Source organism: Amphiprion ocellaris, chromosome 15 (assembly GCF_022539595.1).
Source record: "Amphiprion ocellaris isolate individual 3 ecotype Okinawa chromosome 15, ASM2253959v1, whole genome shotgun sequence".
In the NCBI taxonomy this organism is placed as follows: Eukaryota; Metazoa; Chordata; class Actinopteri; family Pomacentridae; genus Amphiprion; species Amphiprion ocellaris.
In genome coordinates, this window is record NC_072780.1 from 20,213,710 (window position 1) to 20,236,667 (window position 22,958).

At 40.2% G+C, this 22,958-nt stretch overlaps 1 protein-coding gene across 1 annotated transcript; it reads left to right on the forward strand.

The window, feature by feature from the left end:
* Positions 1 to 809: 809 nt before the first annotated feature.
* On the forward strand, positions 810 to 22,759 carry cpsf1 (cleavage and polyadenylation specific factor 1). Its single transcript, XM_023263748.3, has 38 exons — positions 810 to 969; positions 2,464 to 2,629; positions 2,719 to 2,746; positions 2,833 to 2,966; positions 3,059 to 3,139; positions 3,232 to 3,383; positions 3,483 to 3,629; positions 3,733 to 3,872; positions 4,041 to 4,151; positions 4,793 to 4,886; positions 4,970 to 5,057; positions 5,280 to 5,429; positions 5,662 to 5,713; positions 5,805 to 5,878; positions 5,977 to 6,051; positions 6,161 to 6,241; positions 6,566 to 6,661; positions 6,763 to 6,942; positions 7,122 to 7,263; positions 9,045 to 9,223; positions 9,464 to 9,603; positions 9,697 to 9,877; positions 10,699 to 10,905; positions 11,048 to 11,137; positions 11,224 to 11,370; positions 11,505 to 11,657; positions 11,957 to 12,073; positions 12,359 to 12,449; positions 14,206 to 14,290; positions 16,432 to 16,573; positions 16,695 to 16,847; positions 17,263 to 17,439; positions 19,297 to 19,363; positions 19,451 to 19,498; positions 19,586 to 19,741; positions 22,092 to 22,221; positions 22,307 to 22,445; positions 22,538 to 22,759. The coding sequence occupies exons 2-38, from the start codon at positions 2,486 to 2,488 to the stop codon at positions 22,583 to 22,585; spliced, it is 4,419 nt and encodes a 1,472-aa protein (XP_023119516.2). The 5' UTR covers positions 810 to 969; positions 2,464 to 2,485; the 3' UTR covers positions 22,586 to 22,759.
* The last annotated feature ends 199 nt before the right edge of the window (positions 22,760 to 22,958 follow it).

Below are 22,958 nucleotides of genomic sequence, written 5' to 3' on the forward strand. Positions count from 1 at the left end.
GTATTTTTTGTTCTGGAGTTCAATCTCAAAGTAGGGAAAAGTATTAGAAAGGAACTGCTCAAGAGAAATGATTGCAGTATTGTTAGTATTTACAGTGGATAGTAAACACAAGACCAGACCACACATCCTAATTGAAATACAGCAGTCACTACACAGAATCCAAATGATGAGACTTGCAGCTACATTTTTATGGATACCAGCACACACAGGAATGACAAGATGCAAAAGAAGCCACAAAAAATACATTGATTTGGAAGTTAACATCAGCAGGACAGAAACCAATAACATCATCAGGCAGAGACTGAAGGAAATGTGGCAAAAGCAACAGGAGGAAGACGGGAAAGGACGATGTTACAAAGGAGAGTAAATGTGTGCAGGAAGGAGCAGCTGAGACAAGATAATAATCTCAAGACTTTTGCGCAAACTGGATTAAACATTACACTGTTCAAAATGGGAAAATGTAATACAGGCAGATGTGAGTACTGACAGAAATATGAGGCAGAAAGAAGACAACTAATTCAAAACCTCAGAAAAATTTAAGTACAATTTGATATCATAGACATTCTCTGAAATGACTCAAGAAGTAAGTGCATTCAATATATATTAAATTATCTTAGACAAACCAATTTGGCTGATAGGATATGAGCTTTTTTCTTTATTCTTGTTTTTCCCTTTGCTGAAAGCTGTGAATACCTAAAAAAAAAAAAAGAATAGGAGGGAAAAGAATTAATTGTGAGCTAAACTGTGAGGGTCAGTAATACACCTTGGAGCAGCTGGTGTGCCAGAAAAAGAAAAACAGAAGAAGAAGTCTGGCGCAGGCGCACTGATAACCACAACACAACTAGCTGCCAGTTTTACCTGGCTAATGGTTAACTAGCCTAAGTTAGTATTCTACAAAATATGACCCGCTAAATGTGAGCAGAAAAGGACGTAATAAAGATACAAACTCAGTAACCTCGTCGGACATAGGTACGTTGACCGATTTAATTTATTATTTGTAAAACATGTGAAAACCGAAGTATGGTGCTAGTGCTATACCATGCTAGCTAATGTGCTAGCTACGAAGAGGAACATTAGCACGTTGCTAACACCGCCAACCGGCTTTTTCATACATTCATGACTCGAAGCTAACTGTTAGCTGTGGTAAGGGCTCATCTTGTTCATAACAGCACGAGTGGATAGCTGGTGCTGATTGCATGTCTTATTCAACAAGATTAGCTATTTGAGTTCAAGTTAATAATTGAATTGCCAGACACAACTGAACGGTACCTTTACGCGTGGTAAATGATATGCTAGCTAGCATTTGTTAATCTTGGAAGCATCTTTTAGCTTGTTCCATGGCATGAGTTTTAAAAGTAGCGCTGAAACTTGCTCTACTGAAGAACTACCGTTTACTGTTATCATATACACACACATGCAGGCTGTGAGGACAACGGACAAGACTTTTGCTGGAAAATGGTCAACACAACCATGATAAAATCAGACTGTTCTAAATGTTTCAGAAACAAGACGTTGCAAACCACTAAAGCACCAATCGGTATGGTTAAGGCCTTATTTTATTGACCTTACTATACATTGCGTAACATTAAAATAGGCTATTTTTCTTTTATGCAAATTACATCTTGTATCCAAGTGCAATCCGCTTTAGGACTTTAATGCTTATTGTATATTCCTTTGATTCTGGTATCAATTAGTTTTTAGCTGTTTCAAGTAAACATTATCTGTGTGGTGTATCTGTATGTGTCAAATTTTCTGCAAAACCAAATCTAGCCAGCCTTTACTGTTGATGCCTAAAAACACCACTGATGTTGTCCAAAACTGTATATTTATGTGTAGACTATTATAATACATTACATTACAGCCAAACACACCTGAGAAACAGTAAACCTCCTCAAATCTTTGCATACCCCTACTTCTCACCTTCTCACCTTCTCCTCTACCTCAAAAATGTTTACGTCCATGCTTTTTTCCACCCTCACACTCTGATCATTGTCTGTCACAAACACAACAGTTTAAAAAAAAAATCTTATCTTGCATATTCGAACATAATCATTTAATTTAATAGCCTTGAATATTTTTATTTAGAACTTAATTTTTGAAATGTTGAACATTGCAGTGTTTGGGGCTGTTGATAGAGCACATGGGGAAGTTTGTGAATGTTGTGAATGTTTTAAATGACTGACACAGTACCTCCATCCCTTCTGATAGTGTGTGTTAGGTTAAATTATTTCCCATGGCAGGTATAAACTCATTAAAAGGTTCAAATAGGTAGCCTAGTCAGTGGGATGTCAGATGTTAAATAAGTTCATCCTAGTTTGTCATTATTTCACACTGCTAGCCGCCCGGTTTAAATTTGAGGAAGACTTTTGGAGAGAAAATTTTAGTTTCATTGTAGGTATTTTTTTTAAATAAACTGTGGCAAAGTCATGTGAGAAGTCTTTCATGAATCCTCTCACCTATCAGATGCTGAGGGCAGCCTACCAGGATGTATGCTGTGTACAGACAAGCCCACACTCCCACTGCGGTGGAGTTTTCCGTCTACTGCAACTTTATTTCAAGTAAAGAGAAAAATTTGGTTGTGGCTGGAACCTCTCAGTTGTTTGTCTACAGGATCATCCATGATGTGGAGGTAAATATAATTACCAGCTTGGCTTGTTTCTGTGTGCCAAATTTTATAATCCAAGCGTAAAATGCTTTTTGTTTATGTTATTATTTCAGAGTACATCAAAGACTGACAAGTCATCTGGTATGTCTAATCATCTTTATCAAATTCATATTTTACTGCAGTTAAAATAATTCATTTTTCGCTGAGCCTTGTCTCTTCTCATACAGATTCCAAATCCCGTAAAGAGAAGCTGGAGCAAGTGGCATCATTTTCTCTCTTTGGCAATGTTATGTCAATGGCCAGTGTGCAGCTTGTCGGAGCCAACAGGGATGCACTCCTTCTCAGTTTCAAAGATGCAAAGGTATCATTGTGTAAACAGCACACTATTTAACAATTTTTTATTACCTAAAGTTTTTTTTCACTGACCTCTTGGTGCGTTTGTTCTCTCACCAGCTGTCAGTAGTGGAGTATGACCCTGGGACACATGACCTCAAGACACTGTCTCTTCATTACTTTGAGGAACCAGAGCTCAGAGTATGTAGGAATCAAAATAAACTGGAGTAAACATTGGCATTGACAAGTAAATCAATTATTAATCTAACATGTCCTCCTTTCTTTATTTTCAGGATGGCTTTGTACAGAATGTTCATATTCCAATTGTTCGTGTAGATCCTGAGAATCGCTGTGCTGTAATGCTTGTTTATGGCACCCAGCTCGTGGTGCTGCCGTTCCGAAAGGACACGCTAACTGATGAACAGGAGAGTGGAGTTGGAGAAGGGTATGGATGGAATTCACTATCCTCTCTGCTGATTAATGTCTTTTAGTATCTGCTTAAGTTACAGTTTTCGTTAACATTGTCTATTTATCTCACCTACAGACCTAAATCCAGCTTCCTACCCAGCTACATCATTGACGTTCGAGAGCTAGACGAGAAGCTGTTAAACATCATTGACATGAAGTTCCTCCATGGCTACTATGAACCCACTTTGCTTATTCTGTTTGAGCCCAATCAGACATGGCCAGGGTCAGTCCATCAGCTATAACGGAAACTTGGTGTCTATATTTGATGCTCTAAGCAGCCAGTTTTTATTGAAAGTTAAATCTCTGTTGTACGATCTCTCTTCCAGGCGCGTGGCTGTGCGTCAGGACACCTGTAGCATCGTCGCTATCTCCCTCAACATCATGCAGAAGGTTCATCCTGTCATCTGGTCTCTCAGTAATCTGCCTTTTGACTGTACACAAGTCATGCCTGTTCCCAAACCCATTGGTGAGCTAATTGTTTCCCTGAGCAGTGTGGTTGCTAAGATGTCAGTTCCCCAAAAGGATCATTTCTGGTGGAGTGTCAAGTAGTCTAAATTCACGCACTATGTGGGAATGTGTGTTGTGTTCCTCTGCGTTTGTGAGTTTTAGCTTCTGATCCATCAAATCTTTTCAGGTGGTGTTGTGGTGTTCGCTGTGAACTCATTGCTGTATCTGAACCAGAGTGTTCCACCATATGGAGTTTCTCTCAATTCTCAGACAACTGGGACCACAGCCTTCCCCTTGCGTAAGCATTCTAATGTGAAACCACACTCCTGCACTTGTATCTTTTATCTCTGCCACAATACTTTAACCCTCATCAGTACACGTGGCAAAACCTACTTCATCCGTACCCTTGGGATCCAGCTGGACCCCAGTTGTATTTCATCTGTTTCACATTTCTGTACCTGTCCATGTCCTCTCAATGTGTATTCTCCTAAAACGTGTGTCGTCTATAGATGCAAATATGAAAGAAACAATGAAATTACTATTGATAATTACTGTAGTGTATTGCTTACAATATTAGTGTAAGAACTCCTGAATTGAAATGAAACACAATGCAACTGAAGCAGTCATCACAAGAGCAACATAACACAAACATACATAAATAAAAGATGCACAGTCAGGCTGGGATCTGGCTGGGATCCGCCTGTACCCCAAATTATTTTTTTTATATATACACCACAAACCTGGTTGCTATCAAATAAGCTTTGGTGTATGTGATGGTAACTATGTGGGTGACAACTACCTAAAGGGACTGAAAAATCCAACTTACAAAAAAAAAAAAATATGACAAGTTGTATACACCTGGGGTCCACTGATGAGAGTTAAATACTGTTTGACATTTTTTGATGTTCATCTCTGGACAATGTGTTTGTTATCCTGTAGGAGTACAAGATGAAGTGAAGATCACACTAGACTGTTCTCAGTCTGACTTTATTGCCTATGATAAGATGGTCATCTCACTAAAAGGAGGAGAAATGTAAGTTTTTGTAATCACCACCAGAATGTACATGAACCCCGATGACAGTTTATGATTTGTCACTGACTGTTGTTCCCTTGCAGCTACGTGCTGACCCTCATAACTGACGGCATGAGGAGCGTGCGTGCTTTCCACTTTGACAAAGCTGCTGCAAGTGTCCTGACAACCTCTGTAAGCTATGCCTTTACTGTGAACAGGAATGGTTTGATGATGCAGGACGATGCTTTTATTCTGTGTTTTTGTGGACAAACACGTAGTGCAGGAGGGATTAGGTTTTGACTGATGAATGGCTTTTCAAAAATGAATACCATTTTTAAGATCAAAGCTGCCAAATTCTGGAAATAATCTTTAGACTGCTCAAACTGATGCCTTCAATTGTGCTTCATCTATCAGATGGTGACCATGGAACCTGGCTACCTTTTCCTGGGTTCCCGCCTTGGAAACTCTCTGCTCCTGAAGTACACAGAGAAGCTGCAGGAGACACCAGCAGAGGACGGCAACGAAAAGCAGGACAAAGAAAAAGAGAAGGAGAAAGATAAACAGGCAAGTTTGTGTTTGTATAAACTTTGTGGAAATGTTGTGGAGATTTAAATACAGCATGTTGTTGTGGAAAAACTCTTGAAATGGAAAATTTTTTCTATAGTGCTATTTTGAGAAATTTTGATAAGGCACTTGTCAGTCTTTCAAAGCTCACTGCATTTGAAAGGGTCCTTATTTTATTTGACAGCTTGTCCTCAAAATAGTCTTTTACCAAATCATTTCTAATGACTTCCAGGAGGAGCCACCCAGCAAAAAGAAGCGGATGGAATCTTCCACCAACTGGACTGGTATGTGCGCTGTTAACGTGATTTGTGGCAGAATATTATGTGCGATCTGGCAGTTTGTGCTACACCTGACTTTATTTTATTTTTTTATTAGATGAGGTGGATGAGATAGAAGTGTACGGGAGTGAAGCCCAGTCAGGAACTCAGCTGGCCACCTACTCCTTTGAGGTAAAAAAGCTTAAAGGTTTATTTGCTTTTTTAAAGCATTCTGTAATTGTACGTGTACATAGACAACGGTTGTGGGTCTTTGTTGTGTTTTCTTACAGGTGTGTGACAGCATACTCAACATTGGACCTTGTGCAAATGCTTCCATGGGTGAACCTGCTTTCTTGTCTGAAGAGGTATAGACATTTGAAATCTTTTCAAAACTCTTATTATGATGTTATAATTATCTGTTACCCAAGGAATTGCATGCTATAATTTACACTTGAATTTCTCCTGAACCCACAGTTTCAGAGCAACCCTGAGCCTGACCTGGAGGTTGTGGTGTGTTCTGGCTATGGCAAGAACGGCGCACTGTCTGTGCTTCAGGTAAATTCTCCTTACTGAGTTCATCTGTTGTTTTTATGCATGTGTGCCTAGTTTGTTGTACGCATGACTCCTCTTACCGCACCGTCCGAAAACCTGTGGTGGCGAGGGCCGTCTGCCACAGGTCCTGTGACAGTGCTAAAGTGAATTCTGGGTCTACCAGGGCTGCCTCAGAGATCGACGGAGTAGCCTGTAAACACCCCAGACACAAATTTACGTATTTCTTAAATACACAGAATGAAATCTTGCGTGATTCACAACAGTAACATTTTTATTTCGTTTTTGTCCCCTTTTTTATGCTTTAATTTGTTTACATTCTGTTCTCAGAGAAGCATACGACCACAAGTAGTCACTACTTTTGAATTGCCGGGTTGCCACGACATGTGGACGGTCATCTCAAGTGAAGCCAAGGAAGAGAAAAAAGTACTGTGTATTACTATTTAAATTTTCAGGTTTTCTGTCGAATTAAGGCTCGAATTGTTCTGTCATTCGAGACGGTAAAATGCTTATTGCTGCTTTTCCAGGCTGTAAAAAGTGATGAGTCAGAGGATGGAGCAGAGACTGAGACTGGTGAGGATGGTGAAGAGGCAGAGAAAGACAAGGAGGAGACGGAGAAAGAGGAGGAGAAGAAGACAGAGCCTCCCTTGGAGGATGATGCGAAGAAGCACGGCTTTCTTATTCTCAGCCGAGAAGATTCAACCATGGTAAAAACGCATGTCAACACACTTCTTTGGGATTTGGATTTCTTTGATTGTGGCTAAAAACTGTGTCAGATATTCAGCTTCTTTTGACAAGGCAAAAAACAAATCAGTTAGGAAATAACGTCTTGCCCTAAAAATGATTCCTTGATTTTGGCTCTGATCACCGGTGTCGTTTTCTGTAGATCCTTCAGACAGGTCAGGAGATCATGGAGCTGGACACCAGTGGTTTTGCTACTCAAGGACCCACTGTGTTCGCAGGAAACATTGGTGAAAATAAGTACATCATCCAGGTCTCCCCCATGGGCCTTCGTCTCCTGGAAGGAGGTAAAATAAGTAGTTTTTTAAATTAACGATATTGGAAGTAAAGATAAATGTTTAATTTGTCGTTCCCCTTTGAATTTTCACCTATTTAAGGTGTGAAAGTGCCCATATTGTGTTTTTTATTGTGTGACATAGCTGCTTTTTTATGAATGTGAAAAGTGTGCAGACAAAGATCACCACCGTAACTGATGCTCCACAACTAACTTGCTTTGGGGGAGGTAATGTTCAGAGTTTCGGATTTAAATCAGTTGTATTAAGCATCACCCATCAACCAGATCTTTTCCTGAAGATTTTCTAAGAGCAATACAGATTCTTAGCGGAGGGAATACCAGCTGACCAATCAGAGCAAAGTGGGCTTTTGGCAAGAGCACCTTCAAGATACAGGAGCTGCGACATAGGGTTTTAGACAGAAGGTTAGAAGAGGTGCTGCTATAATGTACAGTATTAGACAATGTTTCTTTTAAACATTGAAACATGTAAACATAATCTAGCAAACCTTAAAATATTAGGGGTGGGAACCTCTGGGTACCTTGCGATACGATACGATTCACGATACAAGGCTCACGATAATGATTATCTCACGATATGGCGATACAGCGATTATCGATATATTAGGCAGGAAATCAATCTAAGATACTCCACAATACAACTATTAATGACAAAAACAAGGTATTTTTAAATGAAAAAAATAAACAATGTTTATTTTTTTGCATTTTTACTGACACAATCTGTCAAAAATTAGTGCCTTTTACAGAATATTTCAGTGTAACATTTCTGTAAACAAATACAAGTGTCTTCTTAACAGTGACACTATTCTATTACAATATTGTTGTAAACAAATGAGTGTCTTTCTTAAAAGAATCACTATTGTAGTGCAAAATTTCAGCAACAAAGCTATTTGTTCCTTTTTTAAACAGCGACACCATTTCTGTGTAACAGTGCGATCAATTGCAAATCTACTGCAAGGCATCTACTGTATCTACCTGCACATTTAGAGAGAACATACCACAAAACAAAACTTAACAGCTTAAGATTACGTTCAAATATCAAAATGATTTATCTTGAGAAATGATGTAGTTCAAATAGTGCATTTTTAAACATCACACAGATTTTAGAACTTAAACATTGAGAATTCTACAAAACTGATCCACGTTCTGGACATGTCCATGTTACACAGGGATGTGCATGTTTTTCTTGAGAAAGAGCAGCTGCTCAGCATGTTCAGGAGTGAACATACTTCTCTGAACACTGACGATGTCGCCAGCGGTTGAATGTAAAATCCGAAATGTACCACACTTTTGACTTGTAAGCTGCTGGTGCATCTTTCAACTTCTGTTTCTCGCATGTTGCCGCCATGTTTTCTCCTTTTGTGCGCTCTATGGGTATCTTCTTCGCCTGGCGACTTCCGCCCACTTCACCGCCACTCCCGGGAGGAGCGCCCCTAGTGGACCACCAAGGAATTGCCCAATAAGCAATGAACATTGAAAGAGCCGTTTATAGCGGCCGTATGTTCAATAAAAGTATCGATCCTTGGCGGGACCATATCGATAATCGATCAGAAGATAAAATATCGCAATATATCGCCATATCGAAATATTGTCACACTCCTATTAAATATAGGGTATAAAGCTGTAAATGTGCAAAATATTGGCACCTTACGCAAAATTCAGTCAACAGTCACTGCAGTAAAATATAGTAATATGTCTCTATGTTTTTGCGTAGTAATAATAGCACTCTTGTCTCATTTTCATCAGTTTTTTTTTTCAAATTAATCCTGCTTTCAGTGAGGCAGCTTCACTTCATCCCGGTGGACCTGGGCTCTCCCATAGTGCATTGCTCTGTGGCGGACCCTTACGTGGTTATCATGACTGCCGAGGGAGTGGTCACCATGTTTGTGTTAAAGTCTGATTCATACATGGGAAAGACACACCGACTGGCTCTGCAGAAACCACAGATTCCCACTGCAAGTAAAACACACACACTCTTTTTTTTAAGGGGAATTGATTTCACAAACACACTCCTTCTTGCCAAACCAAAGCGCCTACAAAAGACTGGCTGGTTGACTATATTTCGATGTATTGCTTAAAGAATAGTACCATACAAATCGAAAGCATCATAACTGTGAAAATTAGATTTTGGAAAATCTGTTTTAAATAGTTTGCAATAATAGTTAATATGGTTAAAATTGCCTCTCATTTAACAGCAATCTCGTGTAATCACACTCTGTGCGTACCGAGACGTAAGCGGAATGTTCACTACAGAAAACAAAGTTAGCTGCTCCGTTAAGGAGGATAACATCATCCGGAGTCAGTCTGAGGCAGAGACCATTATCCAGGACCTCAGGTAAGAATCCACTTCTCCTCCACTCTGTCGCATGCAGCAAGTTCCTGCACTTCCTATTTTATTCATGTTATGGTTTTTGTTAAATGTGTGCAGCAACACAGTTGATGATGAGGAGGAAATGCTCTATGGAGACTCCAATGCTAGTGCGACGCCTGCGAAAGAGGATATCGGCCGCAGCTCTGTGGCAGCAGCACCTTCCACAAGTGAGACAAGCTCCACTAAAGCAGAGCCCAGCCACTGGTGCATCATCACCAGAGAGAATGGCGTGATGGAGGTAAGATGTATACTTCTTGTTCACTGGAAGGAAGAGAGGATTAAAGGTTTATTAATGCTCAATTTACATTTATTCAGTGTGCTGATATCTACTGATAACTGACTATCTTACATGTGGCCAGAAGGGGGAAAACAACGCAAATGGGACGCTGTTTGATTTCTGACATTTAGTCGTCTAGAACTGATCCACGATCAGCGACTCAAACTCTAAATATATCCATACGCAAATTTTTAAGTGTTGCTGTTTAAGAAGTTGTGGTGGTCCTTTTGATTCACCTGCACTTGTCACTGTGGCCATTCTGGAGAAATCGCAATGCACAGTAGCTTATCTGTGACATCTGCAGTTCTTTCAGTGCTGTAGAAAATAGCTATGGTCAGAATTTTGGTATCGGGATTGGTCAAACAGTATCATTTCTCGTGACATTCCTAACTGTGACAATGACGCTGTTTAGATACTAATGAGTGCATCATCTTTCATGGAAATGCTAAATGTGAAACAAAAAAACAAATGACTGACACTCAGAAAACAGTAGCCCATTACTGCTATAGCTGCTTTGACCCCATTGGGACTGTGTGGTGCTTGTACCTTTTCTCTTCATCGGTTTCTGGTTTCATTATTGTGTTTGCTGCTTATTATCTTTGAATGTCTTTCCTTTACGTTCCATATTACATTGTTGTTAATGAGGACTACCATTTCTTTCTCCTGTATGCCGAAATATGTGTGAAAGTGATAAGTAAACTTGCCTTGAACATAAAATAGCAAGAATATATGCAGTAGTTACTCATTGACAATAACATGTTTTTTCACTGTTATTTAAACAGATTTACCAGTTGCCAGACTGGCGATTGGTATTCCTGGTGAAGAACTTCCCAGTAGGCCAGAGAGTCTTGGTGGACAGTTCCTCTGGCCAGTCAGCAACGCAGGGGGAGGGTAAAAAAGAAGAAGTCACCCGTCAAGGAGAGATCCCATTAGTCAAAGAGGTGGCTTTGGTTTCACTTGGCAACAATCACAGCAGACCGTATTTGCTGGTGAGTTTTTACGTTGAGGCCCTCCATTTAGTCTTCATTTAACTTTTAATTTGTGTTTCACACGATTGAAGTGCTTCATCGAAACAAATCTGAAACTGAGTGAAAACAGGATTTGATTTGAAAATGTTTCTGTCCTTACTAGGTCCATGTGGAACAGGAGCTTCTGATCTATGAAGCGTTCCCGTATGATCAACAGCAGCCGCAAAACAACCTGAAGGTCCGCTTCAAAAAAGTAAGAGCTGGGACTGATCACAATGGACTACATCAAGCCAACTTCAGATGAAGTCAGTTTTAACTGTGTGACTCTAATCTGCACAGGTGCCCCACAATATTAACTTCAGAGAAAAGAAATCAAAGCTTAAGAAAGATAAGAAGGCAGAGAGCAGTGCCACCGATGAAAATCCAGGGGCGAAAAGTCGGATTGCCAGATTCAGATACTTTGAGGACATCTCCGGATACTCAGGGGTAAGGAAACCGGTGTTTAGAAACTGAGTTTAGAACTTTATTAATCCTAAACCAGAATTGTTCTGACAGTTTTGCACCCAGCTGTGTGCTCTTTGATTAACCATGTGGCCTTCTACATCTCCTGTATGTGGCAGGTGTTTATCTGCGGTCCGTCTCCTCACTGGATGTTGGTCACTTCTCGGGGAGCGATGAGGCTTCACCCCATGAGCATTGATGGCTCCATCGAGTCTTTCTCACCCTTCCATAACATCAACTGCCCCAAAGGTTTCCTCTACTTCAACAAACAGGTGCTCAGAGGACACATTTTCCCTTTTGGTTGTGATATATTTTCTTTAGAAAAAATGGAAAAGAACTAGCCCTGTAGAACGGGGATTGCTAAAATATCTACTTAAAATAGCTACTTAACAGCCTTATGTCTCTTATCAATCTAAAGCTTATGACAGCAGTTCAACAAAGTCTGCAGCATAATTAAAACCATTATTAATACATGGACATGCAATTCTAAAAATTCTAATCGTTCACATATGTTCATATAAATCTATTTAATCTAGTTTTCTCTCCCGTGACTCTCTGTATTCTCCCACAGGGTGAGCTCAGGATCAGCGTCCTGCCCACCTATCTGTCTTACGATGCCCCGTGGCCAGTCAGAAAAATCCCACTGAGATGCACCGTCCACTACGTCTCCTACCACGTTGAATCCAAGGCAAGACTCCTTTCACGAAGCCCACACAGCACCAGAGGCACCAAAGCAGCGACGTGACACAAATTTAAGCCAAAACACATTCCCCGGACTCACACACCTCTACTTGCATAACGCGATGCAAAATAAAAGCATATCGATCGAGCAACTTTGAAAAGTTTGAGATGAAAGCCCTCTGGCCTTGAAGTTTTCTTACTGTGAAAGAAAAAAATCAATGAGGGTGACTTTGAAGGGATTAGTCTTTGATGTGAAATTTTCTGTGTGATTTTGGATTTTTTTCCCTCTTAGGTCTATGCTGTGTGCACCAGTGTAAAAGAGCTCTGTACTCGCATCCCCAGGATGACTGGAGAGGAGAAGGAGTACGAAGCCATAGAACGAGGTCAGATGTCAAACACACCTGCTGTTTATATCACTAGATCCCAACCTTTAGATGTACTTACGTATCCCTGCATCACTACAATTTACCAAGTACCTGATGTGCTTTTCTAAATACATTTATATGATATGGTTACAATATTTTTTCCTACAATTGAGTCCTAAGTGTCACAGTTACATTCACATTCAAACTACTTTGACAGAAGACGAACTTATCAGCCATTTATTCATTTCTTTGTTGTTAACCTTCAACATTTTATTAATTATTTTTAGCTACCATACCAAATATTTAACCATTTTAGTTAACTATTCAAATTGTTTCTCATTTAGCTACCATTTCCAAGGTATAACTTGTTCTTTTAAGCTACTTGCTTCAGTATTTCACAAATGTCTATTAGTTTTAGCGAACTGTTTCAACTGTTAACCCACTACTTTTGGGTGTTTTAACTATTTACAAACTACTTTTTATCGGTGACAACAATTTATACAGTAGCTAAAGATTTCAACTATTTATAAATTACTTTTAGCTCCTAATTCCACTGTTTATTAATTTAATTTCAACTATTTGTGAGGGCTGCATTATATTGGAAAACCATGGTATTGTGATAGTTTATGTGCAATACATACAGCAATATGAAAAAACACCTAAATAAATGTAGCTTTTGTATTACTTACTAACTGCAAGACTCAGTCTGTCACTTGTTCAACCAAAATATGTCATCAAGGCTTCCCATTTTGGTCATTTCCATCAAATTCAGAGCGATACAAACATTACTACCTGACTAAATATGGACAAGTGAGGTTTATCTTGCATTATTTGATAAAGTCTTCAATTTCCAACAACCAAAACATGAGTCAACCTTCATCATGTTCACCTTATTGTCTGTTGTCATACAAAGCTGACAATTTCTCATCAAAGCCCCAAGCAGCCAACACTTTGCTCATCTCTGCTGCAAAGTTCTCACTTGTATAACAGTCTGGGAAAAAATGCTGTACGCAAACAGCGACTTTTTAGATGGAAGTTGTCATTAATAATGTAGACATGAGGTTTATGTAGGGCTCTGCTACCCAGATGGTCTAAAAGTTTGTTGTAGCTGCATAATATTCCACTGAGAGCTTGTGCCTCACATTTTTCATACAACTGCAGAAAAAAAGATGCATGATCGTATTACATACTGCTTGTAAAGGCAATTAGATCACATTTTTAAAACCCTCTTTTGCAACTCTTCATTGGCAGTTTCTCTCTGCTTATTTGGTGCAACACTGGCAGTGTCATCTGATGTAGTTTTTGTTTAGGATGACATTCAGATCTGGCTTCATTCTAAACTTGTAGAGCTTTTTCGTGCTTATTTCAGTGGTCAAACAAATAAGTTGAATTTCTCTGTGTAGTGGCCTCAATCGCAAGACACAACACATGTACCTGTTCTTGTCAACATTCTATTGTTTAACTGTTGCCTCCCACCTGATGTGACTCTTCCGCATGAGCATATTGTGATGTCAATGCTGAGATGATGTACTGAGCAGCCCTACTGTTTGCTACAGTTAACCGTTTCATCTATTTATAAATTAGCTGCTTTCTACAAACATACTCCCACACACTAACCTGCAAAACTACTTCACTATATTAGTACATATAATAATACATTTTTAGAATATTAAATGGCTTGTGTATCATGAAATAGATGTGCAAAGACTTCATTTGTCTTATTTTATGCCTATAAAAGAATGTGTGGATTCATGACTGTTGTTCTACCCTGCAGACGAGCGCTACATCAATCCTCAGCAGGAGAAGTTCTCTATCCAGCTCATCTCTCCAGTGAGCTGGGAGGCCATTCCCAACACACGGTATAAGCCGTTTTCTCTCCGTAGAGCACACATGCTGCTTGCAAAATCAATAGCAATGCTTTGTTTCAATAGAGATTGGGCATCCATGAACAAAGCGGCCTGTGCCAATTTTGTTTTCTCATTTTGTCTGCACTGGGCCATCCCACTGGAGGCTGTGTGCTGCTTTTAGAGAATTGTGGGGTTTAATTGAAAAGCTTGGGTCATTTATTCAAGTTGTAGACAATTAATTTAGTCTCACATGGCTGCCTACTTTAATTTTATTCAGGGTCAGTTGAAAATATTGAGTCGTTTATCTAAATCCCTGGTTAATTGCTACTCTGCGTGATCATTAACTATTACTGTGAGCACTGAAATATAGAAGTAAGCTTGGCTTGCAGTGATTCTGCATAATGTGTTGAGATACAGATTGTGCGTATGTATTACTTTCAACACATTTGGATTAATTGTAAGCTATAGAGATTGTTTAGTTCTGGGGTAACTTCGCCCTGCTTTTTACTGACGAGTGATATTAAGCTGGGATAGTGTCGGGGCTTTAAACACTTTCAAACTTTGTTCAAAATTCCTAGACACTTGGTGTTAGTCAGGTGGTATCTCAAAAACTAGAGATCAGAATTTAATGAAATTTGGTGAATGGTTAAGAAATAAGCCAATAAATAGATGTCTAGTGTTTGATGTGGCTCCATATAGTTACATAAAAACCATCCTGCTGACAAAAGGGTTTAAAACCGTTGCCAGGAATATCTGATGTGTGTGTTACCAGCACTATTTCCTCTCCTTTTCTTTTGGCTGAAGCCTCTTTTAGACATGCATTCCTTTCCACTAATCTGACGGCATCTCATTGTGTTGGCTTGATGTCAGAAGCCCAGTAACTTTTCTGTAAAAGTCATGACAATCTCACTAAGTCACATCTGTATCCACCGTCATATAGCACAACTTTGAGTAGTGTGAAATGATTTGGGGAAGACTTTTGCCACATTAAAGCACCAGTATTGGTCCAGACACATCACTGAGAGGAAAAGACACAGGTTTTGTGCAGGTTTTGTGCCAAATTACATCACTTAGTGAAACTCTACTATTTTATATTTTCTGCAAACCGATATGTCCATAAAAGTAAAACCTAACAGCAAAGACAAAGCCTAATGGGTCAAATTAATGACAAATAATAATCAATGATGAAAGTAATTTGAGGTTTGACCAGAACAGAAGCAATAATTTAGTTTGTTGTTTCCAGCTGTTTGAAAGAATCTTTCTCCTGATTTTTTTTTAATACTTTACATCTCTGTGGTAAAGCTATGATCAACAATAATGACACTTTAACAGTTTAAAGCAGCAGTGTTTTGCATTCTGTCTGAAAAGGGCTTGTGCCTCACAGTGACCATCTTATCTCTCACCCTTATTACTGATCTGGAAAACAAATGCGACACCCAGACCCCATTTTTGAGTGTAAACAAGTTAACGACTTTGCTAACTTGTACTGTAAAAAACAGAGGAAGATTTCATGTTTCTAACCCTCCCCTTTTAGTAGTGATCCTGCTACATATTTAGCTGCTTCAGTTTCCGTTTATAGGTGCTTCAGAAAGTATTTAGGCCCATTCACATGTTGCACACTTTATTGTATGGTAGATTTGACTTTAAATGGATAAAGTTTAGGTTTTTCTGTCTACTCTGTACAACCTGTTTCTTTCCATCAGAAACTCTTATTTATGAAAGTATTCCGACCCTTTGAGCAGTCAGTCTCTCTAGTCCACAGACAGCAGGAATCAGAAGTAATAACTTCAAAATCATAAGTTAGCAGCCTAAATCTAGGTCTTCTACATGTGTGCTTAAAATATGTCCAATCCATTCAGTTAGCCACAGGTGAAATCCAGTCTAGCTCCGAATACATTTCAAGGTCAATTAAAGCCAATGGAACGCATCTTACCACAGATAGGAAGAATGTGATGCATTTAAAATTAAACCTACTGTCCAATGAAGTGTAGAAAATTTCAAGGGGTCCGAGTATTTTGGGAAACGACTGTCCCATTTAAGTTCAAAATAATGATTAATGGCAATAACTTACTGTTTGACCCTAATAATCAAACACAGGAACTTGTAAGAGTCGGTGTGCCCTAACTTTACTCTGACTTTCCTGTCTCCTTAAGGATCGACCTGGAAGAGTGGGAGCATGTGACCTGTATGAAGACGGTGGCCCTGAGGAGTCAGGAGACAGTGTCTGGACTGAAGGGATACATCGCAGCAGGAACCTGCCTGATGCAGGGGGAGGAAGTCACCTGCAGAGGCCGGGTGAGCCCACAGAACTAAGAAATGATAACGTCTGCAGCTCCAAGGCCTCATTTCCAACCTACAAAAAATGAACAGAGGCTGTTTGGAAGCCACTGTTTTACTGTTGGTGTCTTGTGTTTAGATTTTGATCCTGGATGTGATTGAAGTTGTGCCGGAGCCAGGACAGCCCCTCACCAAGAACAAGTTCAAAGTGCTGTATGAGAAGGAACAGAAGGGACCGGTGACGGCTCTGTGTCACTGCAACGGATACCTGGTGTCGGCCATCGGACAGAAGGTCTCAACCGCACTCTGACATCACAACTCTGCTGCAATGAGTGGAAATGTTGCTGTCTCATATTGTATTTAGCTACTGAACACTTGGCACTATTGCACAAGTAGATGGCCAATATTACCCTTTCTGTAGCCACTAGGGCTGGACCCAAATATCCGGATATCCAAATATTCGGTCGTTACGGTGGTATCCATATATTTATTTTGAGATCTGAATATTCAGATTCTTTTTGCAACCAAATCTTTGCTGTTGTGACTGTTGCACATGCACACATGGCAGTGTTGAGGCTGAAATAATATATCATGCAGCCCCAGTGCTATTTAATGTCAGCCTTAATTTAAAAACTAGTGACTGATGTCTTAATATTTTATGTGAATATGCAAAAACAAAGGATGTCCCTTCCTCCATGTTGCTACAGATCTTTCTGTGGGTCCTGAAGGACAACGACCTCACCGGCATGGCCTTCATTGACACGCAGCTCTACATCCACCAGATGTTCAGCATTAAGAATTTCATCCTGGCAGCTGACCTGATGAAGAGCATCTCGCTGCTCCGCTACCAAGAGGAGAGCAAAACGCTGTCTCTCGTTAGCAGGGTGAGGAAACAATGCTGCTGCAGTAGATCAAACATGACTTTATATTTGTTGTGGATTTTCAGCGATAGAGGATGAGGAGTCAGACACGGAGACATCTGGACACTCAGATGGCTTAGGTTCAGAGTGAGGTTTACTGACATCAGGAGAAGTGATACAACAAAGCAGCACATTCATGTGAGCAATGCCAGCATCAATTCTGAGGATTCTCTGCAGCCTTTGGGTGTGTATTGGGTTGGGAGAAACGCCAGATTTAGATTACAACCTACCATGGGGACACTTTATCTGCTCAGGCACGTCAGACTAGACAATATCTAATCTTTACCAGGTCAGGGAGTCCTGACATACCTTGTTCCTATGGCAGTTGTCTCTCTCATCTATCATTTTCTCAGTGCCTTATTAGAGAGAGAGAAGGCCTGAACGTGCTCACAGCCTCAGTTTGGGAGAAGTAAATAGGAACAGGGTTCGAAGGTCCCTGTAGGATAATCTGAGGTGACCTATTGGATCTACAGGATGATTTAAGGTGACTGCAGTTGGCAGATGCAACCTGTAGTGTTTCTTCTAGGATTTTTTTCAGCAGCGGGGGCAGGTTCCCCTGGGAGCCGCGGTGGCGTAAACAAATGACATTTGACTGCAGAATTTACTTTTACAACCTATTTATTGAATGGCCAATTGAAAATGGCTTTTTAAAGGCTGAATGTAAGAATAAAAAATAAATAAAACAATAAAATTATTAAAAATAAAAACAATAAATAATAATTCCTTGATTGGGCTGTAGAATCAGTGGCAAAGTTTGCACCCACGCTCAGAACAATGAATTTTTCTGGGTTTTTTATAGAAGAGCTCTAAGGCTCTGTTGTATGGAAATTCACAGCCTAATGGCCTGGGCTTCCCTTTAGGTTTTTCTCCTCTATTCTCATCTCTCTCTCTCTGCTCTCCTTCACTTTGTTCCACTGCTCCTTCCTATCTAATGTCTAACAAGCTCATCTGAAAACGCATTCAGCAGTTACATCATGGTGTGTAGATATTAGCTTAATGCTATCATTAGTTTACTCACCTTAGCAACACTGAGTTGACATCGGACCCAATTAACTGAAGCTACCGATGTGCTACGTAGCGTTAGCTGGCCATCAAAGTTTTGCAAATGTCTGTCTAACTTGTAAAATCTATTATGAGTTATCTTAAGCTAATAACTTTTCTCCGGTAAGTCGGTGCCCTATTTTCCAAGATGACACTCCCCTGACTCTCTGACCCGGTACCTGGGTGCTTGACGTGACGTCACTTTCAAGGCCGCGCTCTCGCGAGTAATTATGTCGTACTAACCCAACGTATGAAAGAGTAGACACTGAGCAAGATAGTTATCTCTAGTTTACCTTAGTACTCGCGAGTACCCGAGCCAATGCAGGACTCTGCTGTGAAGGCGGAGACATGCGGTGGTGGTGTATTTACGACAATTTAAAGGAAAAAAACAAAGAAATTTGAAGGGGCGGCGATCCGCTGCTCCTAAACAAATATAGGGGAAACACTGCTGTATGATACTCTGAGATGTCTTCAGCTAACAGCTGCAAGGAAATACCTTAGTACGGAACAAGAGAATAATTTTTCCTTCACAATATCATTAAGTTTGCAATTTTTCCCTCGTACAGTTGCAAACAGACTTCATTGCTGTATTTGCAGGCTGCACACACTGGAGGGAGTGTATTGATGAAGATGTACAAGCTACTATTGAGTTTGACTCCAGTGGGTATTTGGATGCAGTCAAGTTAATTTGTTGAGGGCGGCTATGGCTGCAGGAGACAGTTCAGGGATGTTTGTTGCTTTTGTTTGGATCTAACAGTCTTCTCGTTGTTTTGGCAACAGGATGCAAAGCCCCTAGAGGTTTACAGCATTGAGTTCATGGTGGATAACAACCAGCTCGGATTCTTAGGTAACCTTTGTATTGATCTTTATAGAACATTTCAGTTTTATTTGCAAATTCTGTCCACATAAACCTTGTATTTGCTCTCTCTTTCAGTGTCGGATCGAGACAAGAACCTCTATGTATATATGTATTTACCTGAAGGTACATGACGCAGCTGGAACTGCAAATACAAAATGGCTCATTATTAAATGCGCAGCAACTTCTGTAATATGTGGCATATGTTTGCAGCTAAAGAGAGCTTCGGAGGAATGCGTCTGCTGAGGCGAGCCGACTTCAACGCCGGAGCTCACATCAACACCTTCTGGCGGATGCCGTGTAGAGGAGCACTGGACGCCGGCAGCAAAAAGTCTCTAACCTGGGACAACAAGCACATCACATGGTTTGGTAAGTGGTCAAGGTTCTCGTCTCACATGTCACAGTTAACCCCGTAAAACCCAAATGTAGAAAAAAATGAGCAGAGTCTGAAGAAAAGTTTGCAGGTTGTGTGAGTTCATGGCCTGACAACCGGACCTATGAACCATTTACCATCCAATAGCATTGCAGGGTTAAACAATAGGACCCACTGACTATGTAAATGTGGTCTTTTACGAAAAAAACTGTTGCTGTTTTTTTTTTTTTTTTTTAATTATTATTATTTTTTTGGATAGCTAAAATTGATGTAATTTTTGCAACAGTGGGCCTTACACTTACAATCTGTGAAAAGTTTGGCTTTCCAATAATGACTAAAATAGTCTGTCTGTGGTGTAAGTTAATGGAAACACCACACAATGAAACTCTGGCAGCCATATTCAGCCATAGGACATAGGAGTGAAGCTCTGAGGGGCCATCACTGAGTATTCTCATGATAGCTGGGAATGTTCAGACCTGATTTGGTGTTAGATCTTTTAGTTGCAACACTAGTACACTCTCACATAAGAGAAAAGAAGTTGTATGTTGTGTGTCCACAGCAGGGATTTTCTCCAGGGAACCTTTGGAGCACCTTTCCACCTCAAGAACCAGGGTCTAAATTAACTTCAGAGGAAATAATTTCACTCCCTCGGGGCTCTATTTTGGTCATGTAACCAAAAATCTGTCAAGTGCAACTAAACATTTTCATTAGTCACACTGATGCATCTGACATTTAGCAGGCCTGTTTGTGTGTCCCTGGGCGGCCCATTCTGGTAGATATAGTCACTCTGTTTCAGCTGAGGTAAATCTTAGATTATTTCACTCTTTTCAAACCAGTTTGCTCCACATCTTTGTGTGAGTTTCAGCACCAGACAACAGCAAACTGAAGCATTCATTAATTAACATTAATTTGCACATTTATTCCTGTTTACAATCATTTACATAATGTTTTAAAAGATTGCCAGTGTGTATGGGAAGTAACAAAAAGGTACAGCATAAATTTCTTTCTTCAAGCTGAAAACCTTCAGGTGCAGCTAAATATGTGCTGTTAAAAACACACTAGTTCCAACAATGTAAAAAGATGGTTGAACCTGCCAAAAAGTCTCTGCTTGTGCAGGAACTTTGGGGGTGAGGCTTGTAGCACTGATTGGTCAAGTACTCACAGCATTTTATTACAGCCTTAGACGCGTCAACAAAGAGTTACAGAACACAACATACAACCGATGGCCCGATGGAGTATCGTATACACACAAAAATTTTATCTTCATAGTATTTATATGTACATCGATCAGGCATAACATTATGACCACCTGTCTAATATTGTGTTGGTCTCCTTTCTGCTGCTAAAACTCCTCTGATCTAGTGGGACATGAACACAGAACCTCTGGGGATGTCCTGTGGCATCGGGATGGTGGCAGTGAATTCTGTGGGTCCTGTGGGTTGCAGGGTGGAACCTACCTAGATCAGGCTTATCCTGGCACATCACACAGATGCTCAGTTAGATTTGGATCTGGGGAGTGTGGAACCCATTAGTTCTGTCATTTTTCCTGGGCAGTTTTTGAGTACATTATCCTGCTGAGGGTGGCAACTGGCATCAAGGACTGCTGTTGCCATGGGGGGTGGAGGTTTGGGGGGGTTGCTTGACCTGCAATGTTTAGGTGGGTGGTACATGTCAAACATCCACATGAATGTCAAGACTCAAGGTTTCCCAGCAGAACGTTGCATTGCAACAAGATGATCGATGTTATTCACTTCACCTGTCAGTGGTCATAATGTTGTGGCTGATTGGTGTATATCCTTAAGATAGTTTGCTAATTTGCTCAGTCTTCCTGTTCTGAAGAAACTTTTTAGTTCCATAAGACAAATTCCTAGGATTAAAAGGTCAGTGTACTTTGGGTGGAGATGTTCCTTTTGGTGAAGACTGAATTCCAAAAAAATTAAATAAATAAATAAATCTGAATAGTTAAAAATAACAAAAAAATCAAATTTACCCTTTCTACTCTGGTTTTCGAAATAGCATGAAAACTAAAAGAAGCTCATTTTATTTGTTGCTTTATTTATCCATCATGTTTTGGCTTTCTATCCACAGTTCATTTTTGTAGTATTGACTTATTTTGTTATTTTGACTTGCTTTTGCAATTTTTTTTCTTTATCCTGCCTCTGGTATTTCTTCATTGGAAATATATGAGATGTATTTTTTATTTCTGATAGTGTTTCTCTGTTCCTTCATCTCTTTTAACTTCTTCATTTATGACAATCGTTTATTGGCGTATGTGCCAGTTTATAGTCTAATTAACTGACTCAAATTCCCTAAATGTTCAGCACTGATCAAACCTTGTTCCTACAGCCACCCTGGATGGAGGCGTTGGTTTGCTCCTCCCCATGCAGGAGAAGACGTACCGCCGTCTGCTGATGTTGCAAAATGCTCTTACAACCATGCTGCCTCATCACGCTGGTCTAAACCCAAAGGCCTTCAGGTCCGCAGCTGCCTACAGTACTTTTACACTGCATTTAGCGATTGAGGATGTCGACTGAACTGACCCGTTTCTCTGTTGCGTCCAGAATGCTGCACAGCGACAGACGAAGCCTGCAGAACGCTGTGAGAAACATCCTGGACGGAGAGCTGCTCAACAAGTACCTGTACCTCAGCACCATGGAGCGCAGCGAGCTGGCCAAGAAGATCGGTACCACTCAGGACATTGTGAGTGCTCAGAGCAGCAGAACGGAACAAAACATCCACTTAGCTGATGTCAGTTTTGTCATTCTTTCATTATGTCCTCATTCTCTCACCAGATCCTGGATGACCTTCTGGAAATCGACAGAGTAACAGCTCATTTCTGAGCGCCACATTCCCAAGTCTTCTCCACTGAATGATGTTTTATAGTGAACGGAGAAAAGCTTTTGTCATGGCCAAGTTTGTGCAAACCTTGTTTTTCTTACGTGTTAGACAAAAAGAGGCCCACCATGTTTTCTTAAAATATTTTGTATAGTAAAAAAAAACAAACACAAAACTGCTGAGTGAGTTCTAATTTGTTCACATTGAACTTAAGGGATGATACTACAGCTCCGGCTTCCTCCCATAGTCCAAAAACTTGCTGAGGTTAATTCATGATTCTAAATTGGTCTCTCTTGTGGTCCTGTGATAGACTGGTGACCTGACGAGACTCCAGCTCCCCCACAACCCTTCAGAGGATAAAGAGGTGTAGATAATGGA

Bases quoted from the DNA above. Each gene is read 5' to 3' on its own strand.
- cpsf1 (XM_023263748.3), top strand. From the start codon at position 2,486: ATGTATGCTGTGTACAGACAAGCCCACACTCCCACTGCGGTGGAGTTT. The intron at 6,943-7,121 runs GTAAAAACGCAT...CGTTTTCTGTAG, and splicing joins GCCGAGAAGATTCAACCATG to ATCCTTCAGACAGGTCAGGA. The intron at 9,224-9,463 runs GCAAGTAAAACA...CTCATTTAACAG, and splicing joins AGAAACCACAGATTCCCACT to CAATCTCGTGTAATCACACT.